This window comes from Catharus ustulatus, chromosome 3 (genome assembly GCF_009819885.2).
Source record: "Catharus ustulatus isolate bCatUst1 chromosome 3, bCatUst1.pri.v2, whole genome shotgun sequence".
Classification (NCBI taxonomy): Eukaryota; Metazoa; Chordata; class Aves; order Passeriformes; family Turdidae; genus Catharus; species Catharus ustulatus.
In genome coordinates this window covers 8,291,855-8,306,035 of record NC_046223.1, presented here as the reverse complement: position 1 = coordinate 8,306,035, position 14,181 = coordinate 8,291,855, and the positions used below count along the sequence as shown (strand labels likewise).

The window sequence follows — 14,181 nt, the reverse complement described above, 5'->3', positions numbered from 1 at the left end:
TCTTTGGTGAATAATGTCTCTGCAACAGAGCAAATGGTTAATGTACTGTCATTGTAAAGTAAATGGTCACTGTCATTGTGACTGCCTATCATCTGTTATCAGAGAAGAGTTCAGGAAGGGTCAGTGTGTTCTTGGCCAGGAAGGCTCACAGATGGTGAAGGGGATGAGCTCCACCTCTTCTCTTCCATTTTAGGAAGACCTTTTGCAGGAAAGCCTTGCTCCTGGCACGGTCTCTGGGAACAGCATTGCAGACAGCCTTTGGGAGGATCTGTGGGTTGTGCCACCCTGCAGCTAAGAGGGCCTGGTGCATGCAGACAGCGTTTTTCTGCCCCCAAGTCATTCAGTGTCTCTGTCAGAAACCAAGACATAGAGATAGTAGAGATAGGACAGAGTTAAAGGAAAGAGTTGGAGTAGGAACACGATTAGAGTACCTCTGTTACTGCCCTTCTGATAAAAAATATTTCTATATAATTTCTATATGTAGAGAGATAAAGACTGTTGCTTGAGGAAAAGACTAGGAGAGTTTTCTGAGACACAAGCTGAGCAAGCAGCTAACCCTATTCTCCTGAACATCCTGACTTTGTCCCAGCAGAGCCATCCTGCCACCTGTGCTTAGACAGGGATCTGCACTGGGGCTGTCTGCTTGGGGGAGAGATGGCACCAGGACCTGTCCCTTTCCTGGCCAGGCAGTGTGTTAGGACCCTTTCCTTTGCCCTGCGTGGCTCCCTCTGGCTCCAGGAGTGTCCCTCCACAGCATGGGACTGGCACACCAGGTGCAGAGTTAAGCACAGCAGCCTTGTGAAGAGCAGGTGCTCCCTGGCAGGTGGGTATGGAGAACGGGCCTCTGGCAGCTCAGGGGATACTGCAGGCTTTTGCAGAGTGTTGCTGGGCATGTGAAAGGTGGCTCTGCAAGGTGGAACAGAACAGAGTAAAGGCATTCTCTCTTTCCTTGTGGACTGTGAACACCACTGTCTTGTGTGTGTGATGCAGTGGAGTCTGCAGTCAAGCTCAGTGTGTGTCTGCAAATCTTGTTGTAGGGTTCAAAGCGAGTCCTGCGGTCAAATGAATACGTCCTTCCACCCGGGGGCCTGATGGAGACTGAGCTGGAGCTGACCTTCTCACTGCAGGTACCTGGTGCTGCCTGGTCCCTTGGGCTCCCTTAGATCCTGGGCATTTTTCAGTGAGCACAACCTTAGGGCTAAGTGTGAAAGGCACAGCCTCTGTGCAGGAGCCTACTGTGGTTGGCCAGCTGCTCCATTGCTCCAGGGATTGTTTTGCTGGGCATTGAGATTTGCAGGATGATGGATAGGTGCAGGTGGCCTTTGAGGGTCACCTCAAAGCTCAGCAGGTTAGATCCTGCTGTACATAAGCAGTGAGAAAGAGTTTTCTACCTGTGTGTCACGCTGAGCCTTGCTCTCATGCTGCCATCTTCTGTGTGCTTCCCTTCCCCAGTACCCACACTTCCTCAAGAGAGATGGCAACAAACTTCAGATCATGCTGCAGCGGAGGAAGAGATACAAGAACCGCACCATCCTGGGCTACAAGACCCTGGCAGTGGGAATCATTAACATGGCTGAGGTACAGGGTGCTGGGAACAGAGGGGAGTCCCACATGGCCTTCCTGTGCCAGCGCTGGGCAGGGAACTGGGCTGGCAGGGTCTCATTGCTGTGAGTGTTCTGGCTTGTTGGCTGGCTGTAATATGGAGAGGGGGGCTGCCAGCTGCCATTGTGTCACCCTGTCAGGGAGCTGTCTGTCTGTCTGTCTAGGTTATGCAGCACCCAACAGATGGCGGGCAACTCCTGGGCCTCCACAGCAACATGAAGGATGTAAACATTCGAGTGGCTGAAATCAGCATCTACTCTCTGTCCAGTCAGCCCATCGACCATGAGGATGGGAACGTCCCCTCAGGTCCTAAAATCAAAGCTTCAGGTGTGTTTAGTGCTCAGACCTGCAGGCAGACTTTTGGGACATGGATGTGTGTCCCCTAGCACTGCCAGTGATGCCAGTTCTCTCACTGGAGCCATGACTGGCCTCGTGCTTACCTGGGGCAACTGCACTGTCTGCTTTCAGATCGCTCCCCAGACATTGATAACTACTCTGAAGAAGAGGATGACAGCTTCTCCTCAGAGCAGGAAGCCAGTGACGATGCTGTGCAGGGTCAGGTAAGGGAGGCCTGGCAAGATGCCTTATGTGCTGCTCCTGTTTCTGGGGCAAGAGTCAGATGTTGAGATTCTTGATCACCCTAAGCCCTCTCATCCCAAATGTAAGCATTTGGCATTGTTTGAGAGGACTGAGAGCCATGATATACCTGACAGCAAAAAGAACTTTGACAGCAGTGGGCTGCTGTCAAGTCCATGGTGAAGCAAGGGACTTCGGATAACCATAGATCTCATCCATCTGTCTCTGAAGCTGTCCAGTCTGCAGCAGAAAAGCCCTACTGCCTCTCCATCTTGCACCATGATTTTCTCCCTTTTCCCTGTGATAACAGGTCAGAAACTCCTCACTGTCTGAGAAAGAGCAGGGATTTTAGCAAGAAGTAGATCTGAAAATGGTCAGAGGTGGCAGACCCATCCCAGCCCTGTGATGAGCTGTGTCACTGCTGTTTGCTGTGCTCTTGTTGTGGTGCCTGTACTCAAGGCCATGGAAAGCCTTGTGGTAGTGTGCTGATAAAGCACAGGGACAAGCCCCTGTTCAGAATTGTTATGATCTGAGGGCAACTGAGATTCTGGGGGCAGATTAGAGTGAGACAACCAGTGTTTATGAAAATATGTTTATATGGCAGGTTTGTTTCAGAACAATGTGGTTTCAATGGAAAGGAGGTATGCAGCCAGTTTGGTTATTATTTCCTATAGTAATACAACATTATAAAAGTATAAAGATATCAGTAAAGAAAATATATAAGGAAAGGAAAGAAAGAGAGGTAAGAAACAATAAGAGTAGATAGTGGAAAGACATCACCAGCTGTGGATTCAGAGTTGATTGTTGCTTGGTTGAATCAATGGTCATAGTCTTGATGGGAGAAACAGAGAGTTCAATGATTAATACACATTCAGCTATAAGTGGGAATTCCCAGGTACCTCTGCTGGAGTGGGGACTTCTACACTGTCTGGTGCAACACTGTGGATTAGATGCAGTCCTTGGGTGAAAGGCCTCAGAAATGAGTCTAGGGCTGCTTGGGATGGGGTCTTTGATAGTTTGGCACCTTCTAAGACATGAGAGCTCTCTCTCACTTCAGTGTAGTTGAGGCAGTTGTGCCCCATCAGAAGGGATGAATACCTCCAGGCCTAAAGGAGGGGGGATGGGGAGGAAGTTTTACACCTGAGCCAGTTGTGTAAGGGAGGATATGGCCCTGATGAAAAGCATTATCCTACTCAACCGGACCTGCTTCTTGTGGCCTCTTCCTTTATCTGGCTCAAAACCCAGCTTGTTGCTAAGCTAAGGTTTGTTTGTCATGGTCAATCTCTGGTGATGAGTGCTCACCCCTCTGCACCTTGGTTGTTCTTATGCAGATCAGAGGCTTCTCCAGCACACATCCAAAAATTCTCCTCCCCTTCAGTTTGCTGAGCCTCAGCAAAACACACCTGTTGCTTTTGCAAATGACCATTTGTTCAAGTCATTAACCATTATCATTTCAATCTCTCACAAGGGTCCTCCAGATTACCTGTTCCATCATGCTAGGTTAATACATCAGGGGCCCATGTCCCTGGGAGTTGTGCATACTATTAAGGCTAATCCCTGGAAAAAATGATTTTTTGTGATTCATGTGCTGTGCTCTCTGAGCTAACTCTGGAGAGGGGAGAGCAGGAGAAAAACACATGGGTCCTGAGGAGGCTGTGTCTCCTTTTAATCTTGCTGATTCATTCTTCTCTGGAGAAGCCTGGGGACAGAAGTGCTGAGAAAGAAGGTCTGAAGGTGAGCAGTGCTAAGGAGAGAGAAGGAACTCCATAGAGAGAGGTAGCAGAAATGAGAAACAAGGCTTTGGGAGCAGAGTGGATCAAAGCTTTTCAAAATGGAGGGCAAATGTGGATGGGGAAACTTTTAGGAGGTGCTGCTCCATGAACTTAGTTGTTCTAATGTACTGTGACTTTGCCTTCAGGATCTGTTTGATGAAGAGGATGACTTGAGAAAAACTAAGAAGGCCAGGAGGAAAATGATTCGAACCACATCAATTACCAGAGTAACATCAGCATTTACAACATGATCAAAGGGATGGAGGGGATTCACTTTCTCCCCTCTCTGGAGACAGTGAGGGGTGTTGGGAAGGGGGGATGCTGGCATGTGCAGAGCAAGGGAAGGAGTCCTTGGCTCTGAGAAGGAGCATCTTGCCATTAATGAGCTAGCTTGTTACTCAGAGCTGTATCCCAGTGCATGGTCTGTACTTTGTTCAGCCTGGCTTTGTATCAGTGGTGATCTGTGTGACAGAGTTTTGACTTGCTGCTGTCACATGGTCTCTCCTCTCTTGAGGAAGGGGAAGATAGGCACAAGGAAAGCTGAACTGTTAGCAGCTCCTCTGCATTGCTGCAGAAGGGAGAAGCTGCTCTGCCAGACCCTTGCTCTCCAAACTTCTCATTCCTGTTGACTTCAGCCCTGCAGATCCCTGGCCACCTTCTTCCTGAGTTTGTTCCCCATCTTTTCTTGCTCAAAGGCAGTATTATTCAACCAGGTGGTCTGGGGAGAAACAGGATTTAAATGAAGTGCTATTCCAGCCTGTAGCAGAGAAAATATGAGTCCTTACATCCTCCCTCATGCCCAAACAGTGGCTCCTTCTGGAGTACAGAGGTAATCCAAGTCCTACAGCAAATTTAAAGAGAGAGAGCAATCATAGCTAACCTTGGACCTCTGGACAGCATGTTAGAGAGAATAGCCATGGCCTGTATGTTAGTCAGCTTGGAATTTGGTTTGATAGTTTTGCTGATTTTTTTTCTTCCCTTCTTTTGTTTTAGCAACCAAACTTCAAGCAGAAGTTTGTGGCTTTGCTGAAGAGGTTCAAAGTAACAGAAGAGGTAAGAAACAGGACAGCTGCCCCATCTGGCAGTGTCTCCTGCAGATGTGAGGGTGTCAGAGTGCAGGTTCCCATTCTCTGGGAGCACAGGGCTCATGAGCTCAGGGATGTACCAGAGGTGTTGTGAGACATGGCAGAGACTAGGACATGGCTTTTCCAAAGCCTTCTGCCTCAAGAGGGCAGCTCTGAGCCTTGTGCTCAAATCAAAAAGCACCTTCCCGCTGGGGGGAGATGCCATGGGAAGAAGAGAACTGTCACACACTGACTGCACCAGGAGCTGGCTTTGCAGGAGCAGTCCTGTTCAGTTAGACTGACTGCAGACTAACATCAGCCTGTGGATGGCTTCTCTTGGCTGACAGCCCAGGCAGAGTGTATAGCACAGCCAGTGAAGTTCCTCCTGGGTGTCCTAACTGCCAGTAAATGTGATGGGTGTCTGAGACTCCTTTGGATGTCATGCTCATGGCACCTTCCATTGGCCCAATGACAATGTCACTAGATTCTTCCACAGCCTGGATTTGCCACCCTGGGGCTGACAGGCAGCTTGTATATACCTGTTGTGGGATGCAGGCAACTCCATATCTCTTCACTGCTCTCTGGGCTTGGTCCCATAGGTCCTGGACTCTGACCCTGTAGACCAGACCCAGGAGGTGGAAGAAGATCTGGGCTTGCTCTATGACAGCCTGGAGGAGTGCAACAACAGTGACAGCGGCCCAGAGATGGAGGACAATGAGAGTGTGCACAGCACACCCAAGCCCACCCTGAGGTAAGGATTGCAGGGAGCCCCTGGCCAACATCACAGCCTATGGGACCTGGAGAAAGGCTCTCCACAACACCTTTCTGTTGCTTGGGCTAATGCAGACATTGTCTTGTCTCCACTCCCATTGCCATCTTCTGTTGGCACCACTGTCTCCTTACTAAAAACTGCCCATTAAATCTGACTTCCTTCACATTTAGTCTCATTTTTCTGCCAGCCCAACATCTTACACTGATCTGCTGGTAGAGTCCTGTTTGATCTAAGCCCTGGCTACCCCCAGCTCTCATATCTTTCTGCCAACAATCGTGGTGTTCTCTGGGCTCTCCACACTGAAGCATGCCTGTCTTGGAGTACTTTGTGACTGCTTGGCCCGGTCCTTGGGATATGTGCATGCTGTGTTCACACCCTGTGTGGAGATGTCACGAGCACCCAGCAACGCTGTTCCTCTCCCCATTCCCCAGGCACTGGTGACTTGCTCTGCCAAGAACTGCTCACTTAGCACAGGGGTCTCCAATGGATCATGCAGGGAAACCAGGCTTTGCTCCCATGTGGTCTGTGCTCACCTGGCCTCTCTGCTCACGGCTCTTGTGCTTTTGTGCTGTCTTTTTGTGAAAAAGTTGTCTTTTATTGTCTTTCTACTTGGCTGCATCATCGTGCACTAGGTCTCTTGTAGTCAAGCCAAGCTCACTTGGCATTGTTGTTTCTATAGTTTTTACATATAGAATCATATGATCATAGAATGTCCTGGTTGTAAGGGACCTGAAGAATCATCTAGTGCCAATCCCCCTGCCATGTAAAACTTTATATACCTGTATATATATATATTTATATAAAAATATGATTTAGAGTAGTTGGTATCCCTGCTGAAGGTACTTAACAGGAGTAGCAGGCATGGTTTGCCACAGGCAAACTGAAATTAAGTGCTGGATTCTAGATCCCATGGACCACTTGAGAAAAAGCAGGAATATGATGGAAGTCATGTTTTCCACAAACTCACAAGTCATTGTGAAGGAGACAGCAGGCACATGGGCAAGCTGCTTAAGTGATCTGCTTGGACTCCAAAGGGAGTTTCACATGGTCCCTCAAAGGAGACGAAGGTGCTGGGGGAGAAAAAGGAAGATGTTTCTGTGGTCAGATAGGGGTTTATGTACCCAGATTATGTGAAACTGTAAGAAGAATCTATTGAGCATATTTAAACCACCCTGGTTCTGCAAGTGCATGCTTGCAAACATCTGATCCCTGGAACAACATTCCAGAGTGAGTCCTGATTTGTGCTGGTGCCCACCATTACAGTATTCCTGGGGTGTTTGGTGCTTTCCTGGAAGGAACAACCTGTTGGGCTCTGAGCTGTTCTTCATCCTGTTCGCAGAGTGTCCCTGGCTTGGTTTGGTCTCTGGTGCCTCGGTTTCTTGCTGTGCTGAGTGTGTATCCCTGGAATTCACAAGGGAATACTTCACAAAATTCTGGGACTGTATTTTTTCTAGGGAGATGTGGAAGCTTCCTGCCAAGGTGTTTCATGTAAACTTGGGGGTTCCCAAGTGCTACGTGGCCTTCTCAGGGGGGTAAATTACAGCCCAACCTGTAAATTTGAGGTGATCTTCACATTAGATTGCTTGTCATAGACAGCCTTGCTAGACACAGTAAACATCTCTGTGAAAACAAGGGCCCTAATGGTGTGCAGTCCTTAAAGGTGGGAAGTAGCTGGTGGCCTGGATTGGGTCAGTGCTGCTGGGAGCTGATCCTTTTGATCAGCCAGGGAGACCACACAGCATCAGTTTGCTCCTGCACTGGAGCAAAACTGGAGCTGGAACTTGAGGAACCTCAAGTCAGACCTGTAGATTGAAGGTCAGAGGTGAAGGAGCAAATGTATCCATAGATGACTGGGAAAATGAATGGGACAAGGGGGGCTAAATTCTTTAAGAACAGAAGGAGGCTGTGCAGAAGGACTGGGCTTTACCTAAATCTCAGCATGCTGAGATGTGGGCTCAATCATGCCTGTAGTAGGAGAGCCTTTAAACTGCAGAACAGGAAATTGCAGAAGAGCTCTGTGCTTAATGTATGTCCTGGAGGGATGAAAGCTTCTGAATTGCGAGTGAGAGAGGGCACAAACAAACACAGCTTTCATGGGGAAGTGGGAGACAGCCCAATTTAAATGGAGTGTTGAAAGCCAGAGGAAGCAATCTAGGCACATCCAGTGTCTAAGAAAAAGGAGGGAATGAAGATACCTCTTTGTGATGCCAGTGGCACCAAGGCTGTGTCACATTCTGGTGGGATTACTTGGGACAGTACAGAGGAGTATGAAAGAGATGCTGATTGAGGGGTGATCTATTAGAAAGCTTACATGTTTTTCTGGTTTGACTCTTAAGTTACTAAATATAGTCTGTATGGATTGAATTTCTGGCTGGGAAAAGGCAAGTGTAGAGTAGTGACTGTACAGAGTGGTGACAATGCCTGAGATTTTGTAGCAGAGAATGGAGGGGAGAAGAGAGAATAAATATGTTAGTAAAAGGAGATGCAATTTATACCAGTGTGGCCTGGAGAAAATGTCCCACCAGGGCACTATTGTGACTCTACACCTGAAGCAACTAGTCACAGAGCCAGTGAGGGGAAAATCAAGCCTTGACTTTCCCCAACCAGTGTATAAACACTGCTGCTGAAGAGCTGCTCTGTGTCATTTATTTATGGAGGTGGAATGTCCTTTCAGGAGCAGTAAAACCTGACAAACACTGTTGTGCCTGGCAGTACAGTGTGCTGTATACAAATGAGGAAGGATGCTAAAAGGAAAATAAAAGGAGCAGGCAGGATGTTCAGAGGAGGTGTCCTGCAGGAAGCTGCAGGTAAATCCTGTGGAGAAAGGTAGAAAACAATGGAAGGAAACTCTGATAGAAGAACAACTTCTCTCTATCTTATGCCTCAGTGGCCATCCCTGGAAACTCACAATCTCATAGCCCCATCTACACGCTAGGCACATCAGGAGAAACATTTCCTGGGAGTCAATGAGCACATACACAAAGCTTAGAGGGAATCTAGCTCTGATCTCCTGCGGCAAAGTCACACCTTGCAGATGGATTCTGGTTGCTGTAAAGGTCCTGGGAAAACTGGCAAGTGAGATCCACTTGTTTCCTAAAGACTGGTCTTTGAGCAGCCCACAGGCTGTGAAAGGGGTCCTTCGCAAATAAATAATGAATGGAAAAAGGGTGAGCAAATGTAGAAGCTCACATTGTAGTGGCAGAGACTGTCCTGGCTTCCCCAAGAGAGTTCCTGTGTGAACTGTGGTGACTTGAAAACAGGACCTTGGAGCTGCACTATGCAACTCTACCAAAAAAGCAGCTCAGTGACCGAAAACTTGGCAAATTTCAGTACTGTGCTACCTGAGGTGTAGTTCTCTGTGCAGTACTGAGGTCTTCAGAGCCTTGGGAAAGGGGAAGGCAGAAGGGAAGGTGAATGCTGCAGTTGGAAGTGTGCAGCAGCAGCAGGCAGAGGCAAGGAGCAACCCTTGGAAAAGGGGAAGCAGAAGAGAAGGCAGCAGAAATCTGTGGAAGCTGTGATGGTGCAGAGGAGGCAGAGAGGTTTAGCAGCAAGCTGGAGTTGTGGTGTTGACAGACCATACAACAGTGAGATGGGGCAAGGTGGCAGCTCCTCACCTGCACTGCAGGGACAGGGGATCACCTGAGGCAGAAAGCACCAGGAGACCCTACCGCCAACTCCCTGAGGTCACAGAGGCACTGCTGACAGGTCTGCTCCTCAGCTGTGCGTCACCCAGACACTTGGTTGGCCCTGTATCCCACTGAGGACCTCTCCACAGAGCTCTGTGCTTGGGACGGGCCAGTGGGGGTGTGCTGGGATCATGGTGACTTCGTTCCTCTCTTATTCCTGCCTTTTTCTCTCCCGTCTGTCTGTCTGTCCGTCCGTTCGTCTGTCTGTTTCTCTGCAGGCGTTTCTTTGAGGGAGTCTCTCATTCTGGTTCCCAGACTGAGATCGGCAGTCTGCACAGCCAGAAAGGGCAGGATCAAGAGTCGGGCAGCCCTGTGAGTTACACCTCCACCACCACCTCTTGCCCCTTTCCCTCCCCAGCTAACCCAGCTCCCCCACAGTGCCTGCACTCTGAGACCACAGCTCCTGGCAGCACCTGCCTGGGGCTGCTCCTTTCCTTCTTTCCTCCTCTTTTTCCCAGCACAGGCAGACAGGTAGCAATGGGGTGCATCCTTTGGGGCCAGTCCCAGAGATGCTCGACTCCCCTGTGGGAGCTTGTGTTCTGTGAGGCCAGGCATGGGTCACTGGCAGCTGCCCTGCACACAGTGCTCCATCCTGCTCTGACCCCGCTCCCTGTTCCCCAGGGCGAGGCAGACAAGCGGAACCCAGGAGCACAGCGACCACAGGAAGAGCCGGGAACAGAGGTCCCTGCAGTGGTGAGTCCAGTTGGGGTGTGGAGCTCTCTCAAGCCCCAGCTTGCTTTCTGGAGTACCAGGGGCTGAGAAGACAGCTGGAGAGCAGCAAGAGTTGAAGGAGTGCTAGGGTCTGCAGGATGTGCTGTCCAGCCCTCCCAAGACCCTGCAGCCTTGGCTTTCCAGGAGGGCCTCCAGGCCTCTCGTGATGATGGGCACCCATGGGTGCAGAGCTGCTCCCTGCTGGAGCAAGGAGGGCATTGTGTTTGAAGTGACTTTATGGCCCTCAGGAGGTGGTGGCAGAGGAGCCGTGTTCCCGGCTGGGGCCCCCAGAGGCTGCCATGAGGGAGAGCAGTGTGGACAGACTGGCCCAGCTGGGCCCTGGGACCAAAGCCGAGCTCCCCAGTGCCGTATCCCCCAGGTAAGGCAGGTCTGTGCCCCACCCAGGGCTGAGCGAGCTCACACTGGCTCCCTGAACTGAGCAGGGGTTGGTGGAAATGAGATTTCCTCAACAGTTTTGCTTCTCCTTCACAGCAAGGCAGAGAGCAAGCAGTTGTGGCGTCCCCGCAGCACCTCTGTGAAGGACCGGCAGAGCTCAAAGGGACAGGGTGGCCGTGCCAGCAGCCTGGACAGTGAGAGCTCACCAGATTCATGGCATAGTGCCCAGGTGAGGCCCTTGGGAGTCATTCCACTTGGAGGCTTCCCACTGAAGAGCTCTGCCAGGTCATCAGGCCATGGGCAGTGTCCAGGGTGGCTGACTGGGTTTAATCTTTGTGGTGATACTGTAGCAGGTGCCTCGAAAGTCTGTTTACGATCAGCTGAACCAGATCCTGGTCTCAGACGAGCAGCTCCCCGAGAGCATTGTGCTGGTGAATGTTGCTGAGTGGCAGGGGCAGGTGAGTAGGTGTGGTGGGAAATGGATGCATGCAGGGGCAGCTGTAAGCAGGGTGGATTCTCCCAATCATAGTAGAGTGTCCTAGGGAAAATGGAACCAGCTGTGCCCTCCTCTTCCCCAGTGTCTCCCTTCCTTCAGGGAGACAATTGCATTTACATTTACATTACATACACAAGAGTCAGCGTCACTGGATCCTCAAAACATGATGTCGTGATCAGTCCCAGAAAGGCTGGCTAGCAGACCATGCCTTAGGCTCTCACTGCTTAGTCCTGGCTCCCAGGAACCCCATGGGTCAGGGCTTTGTTGGATTCCCTGGCAAAGGGCTTCCTCTGTGGGCAGCAGGCCCTGGGAAGCAGCAGAGGTATCTCCCACTGAGAGATGGAAGAGTCTCCCTGCTGCTCCCGGGGAGCATTAACTACCTCATCAGAGCAGGGTGGGGTGTGAGGACAGGCTCAGCCCCTGACAAGCACTGCCTCCCCCATACCTGGAGCTGTAAAGCCAAAGGTGAGCAAGGAAATGTACATGTGTGCAAACATGCAGTTGGATAAAACACCTGTGAGACCCCTTCAGCATCCTGCAGCTGCACCTGACATCCAGAAACTGTGCTGGAAATTTTTGAGGTAGAAAAAAGGGCTTAGTGAGAGGCGGTGGAGTCTTGACTCAGGCCATGCATTCTTGGTTTGTTCCACTTGTCCTAGATAGGGAAAAAAGGGTCAATGCCCACTCCCAGAACCCCGTTGTCTATCTTACTGCCTCTTTTAACATTGTTGAACTGCATGCAGACATCTGAAGAGACAGAAGAATTTTGGAGTGCCACAGTGGGAAAGAGCAAGAGGAGGGAGTGAGCAGAGGCAGAGTGAGCCTAGAACTGGGATAGCAGAATTTAAATCAGAGTCCCTGGAACAAACTGCTTATTTCAAGGAACACAGGCTGGTTCTTGGGATAGTTTTGCCCTTGCTATGGCAAGGGTGGTGCCTGCTGTGCTCAAAGGTGAGAGCAGGGGTCTGGCTGGCCCCTAGAGCAGAGCTAGGAGGAGCGGGGATGCTCAGGAGGCAGCCGTGAGTGACCTGATGGTTTCAGCCTCCCCGCATGGCACAGGTGGGGATGGGTATCCCAGCTCTAAACTGGAGGGAACGGGACCCAGGGCAGGCATGGGCTGGTGCTGGCTAAGGGTGCCTTAACCTGATTTTTCTGCATTGGCAGTACGTGAGTGAGCAGCTCCAGGCACACAAGCAGTTGGTTGTATCCACCTGCTCCGTGGCAGACATCCAGGCAGCCTTCAACACCACTGTCTCCCGCATCCAGCGATAGTGAGTACAGCTTGTGTTTAGCCGGGTGGCACTGTATGGATTCAGACAAGGGCTGGGTACAGTCCTGGCTCCCCAGGGCTCATTAGGACCCTTTGGGGTTGTGGGCACTACCATAGAAACAGGTGGTCACACTGGGCAAAGTGTTGGGGTCCCAGTACTGCTTTTGCCCATGTCAGTGCACATCAAGCTGTATATTCTCAGCAATGGGTTTTTGTCAGCTGGCCTGGCAGATGGTGTCTCCTGGCCCACCTGCTGAGCCAGTGCACATCCCTCACAGTCTCCTTTTCCTCTCCCTTTGGCAGCTGTAACTGTAACTCCCATATGCCTCCCCCTGTGAAGGTGGTGGTGGCGGGGGACCAGAGCTACCTGAGTGTTGTCCTCCGTTTCTTTGTGGAGCAGCTGGCCAGCAAGACACCCGACTGGCTCAACTACCTTCGCTTCCTGCTTGTACCACTGGGTGAGAGCCATCAGGAGCCCAGCCCCAGGGCTGTCCTCTGCCACCTCCCCAGACTCTGAAGCCAACACTGCCCTTCTCCCCTGCAGGCTCTCACCCTCTGGCCAAGTACCTGGCCTCGGTGGATAACAAATACAGCACTCTCTTCCTGGACACAGCTTGGCGGGAGCTGTTCAGCAGGGCTGAGCCGCCCACTGCAGGTGAGGAGTGGGGCAGACTGGCATCAGCAGTGTTATGAGGGGGGGACCCCAGCTGCCATCGAAGTCTCCATGGCTCTTTGTGCCCACAGACACTGTGGACATAGCAGGCCGTGTTGCCCAGTTCATCGCTGGAGCCAGCTTCTCTCACCAGCTCCCCATCTCTGAGGCCATGCTGACCTACAAGCAGAAGAGGTGAGTGTGACCCCAGGGTACCTGTCCTCCATGCGGCCCCAGTCTGGGACGTGCCCAGGACAGGAATGAGGGACACAGGGGACAAGTGAGTGAGGCCATGCGGTTCACTGCCGAGCAGCATAGTGCTGAGGGGAGCTGGGGTCCCACAGTGCGAGGCCCACAGCACCATTCCCTGCCACCTCCCGGTGTGCTTGGCCCCTCCAGTAGCTGTGGCTATGACAGCCCCAGTGGTGGAAATCAGCTGCCAGGGCTGGGATGGGCTGGGTGGGGCTGCAAGCTGGTACTGTGCTGTCCTGGGGTTGATGCTCGTGTTCCAGCTACACTCTCACCTCTCCCTTCTCTTGGTTTCTGGCACCCAAGGAAGAGAAGTCTCTATTTTGATTTTTATATCAGGTATTGGCTTGTGCTTGCTGTGCCGCTGCCTGGCCCCTCCCTGCCTTTCCCCATGTGCGTCCATCCCTCTTGCTGTGCAGAGGAGCCATGACCCCACAGAGGGGCAGGGCTGCCCTCCCGCATGCAAGCCCTTTCCCAGCACTGGAGGGGACAACTCCTTGCCTCCTTGTGTAGTGTGCCCTCTGCTGCCATGTTGGGGACAGGGGGTCTCATGGGAGGGAGGGCAGAGGAGATGGTTCTAGTGGATACTGACCCCTGCGAGTGCAGGGCTACCTGGGCACAAGGTTCGTAGTCAGTCACACAGCAATTGGTGATTGGCACGCTCAGACCCTGACCACCCTCTCTTCCTTCTGCAGCCCCGACGAGGACTCCTGCCAGAAGTTTGTCCCCTTTGTGGGGGTGAGTGAGTTGAGGGGCCAGCAGGGGCTGAGGGGAGACGTGCAGTGCACAGACCTGCTGATGCTGGACATCCTCTGCTTTGTCCTTGCAGGTGGTGAAGGTGGGCCTGGTGGAGCAGTCTTTCAGTGCCTCCGGTGAGTCCCTGGGAATCCCTAGCTCTCGTCCCCACAGATGGGAGGCCCTGGTGTCCCTCAAAC

General features: G+C 51.6%; 1 protein-coding gene across 4 annotated transcripts in view; it reads left to right on the top strand.

Annotated features, from left to right (window-relative positions):
* The window catches only part of LOC116993369 (phosphofurin acidic cluster sorting protein 1-like), a 53,962-nt gene that overhangs the window by 38,070 nt on the left and 1,711 nt on the right, over nucleotides 1-14,181 (top strand). Inside the window, exons 3-21 of one of the 4 annotated variants that reach the window (XM_033053795.1) lie at nucleotides 1,038-1,127; nucleotides 1,453-1,578; nucleotides 1,767-1,929; nucleotides 2,071-2,162; nucleotides 4,097-4,177; nucleotides 4,944-5,003; nucleotides 5,614-5,765; nucleotides 9,691-9,784; nucleotides 10,094-10,165; nucleotides 10,432-10,562; nucleotides 10,676-10,808; nucleotides 10,933-11,037; nucleotides 12,240-12,346; nucleotides 12,649-12,803; nucleotides 12,890-13,000; nucleotides 13,090-13,192; nucleotides 13,553-13,585; nucleotides 13,942-13,984; nucleotides 14,076-14,118. In XM_033053795.1, coding sequence (XP_032909686.1) covers nucleotides 1,038-1,127; nucleotides 1,453-1,578; nucleotides 1,767-1,929; nucleotides 2,071-2,162; nucleotides 4,097-4,177; nucleotides 4,944-5,003; nucleotides 5,614-5,765; nucleotides 9,691-9,784; nucleotides 10,094-10,165; nucleotides 10,432-10,562; nucleotides 10,676-10,808; nucleotides 10,933-11,037; nucleotides 12,240-12,346; nucleotides 12,649-12,803; nucleotides 12,890-13,000; nucleotides 13,090-13,192; nucleotides 13,553-13,585; nucleotides 13,942-13,984; nucleotides 14,076-14,118 — 1,894 coding nt within the window. Of the gene's footprint in view, nucleotides 1-1,037; nucleotides 1,128-1,452; nucleotides 1,579-1,766; nucleotides 1,930-2,070; nucleotides 2,163-4,096; nucleotides 4,178-4,943; nucleotides 5,004-5,613; nucleotides 5,766-9,690; nucleotides 9,785-10,093; nucleotides 10,166-10,431; nucleotides 10,563-10,675; nucleotides 10,809-10,929; nucleotides 11,038-12,239; nucleotides 12,347-12,648; nucleotides 12,804-12,889; nucleotides 13,001-13,089; nucleotides 13,193-13,552; nucleotides 13,586-13,941; nucleotides 13,985-14,075; nucleotides 14,119-14,181 lie in introns of all 4 variants that reach the window. The other 3 variants (XM_033053796.1, XM_033053798.1, XM_033053797.1) reach the window with 3 other exon arrangements.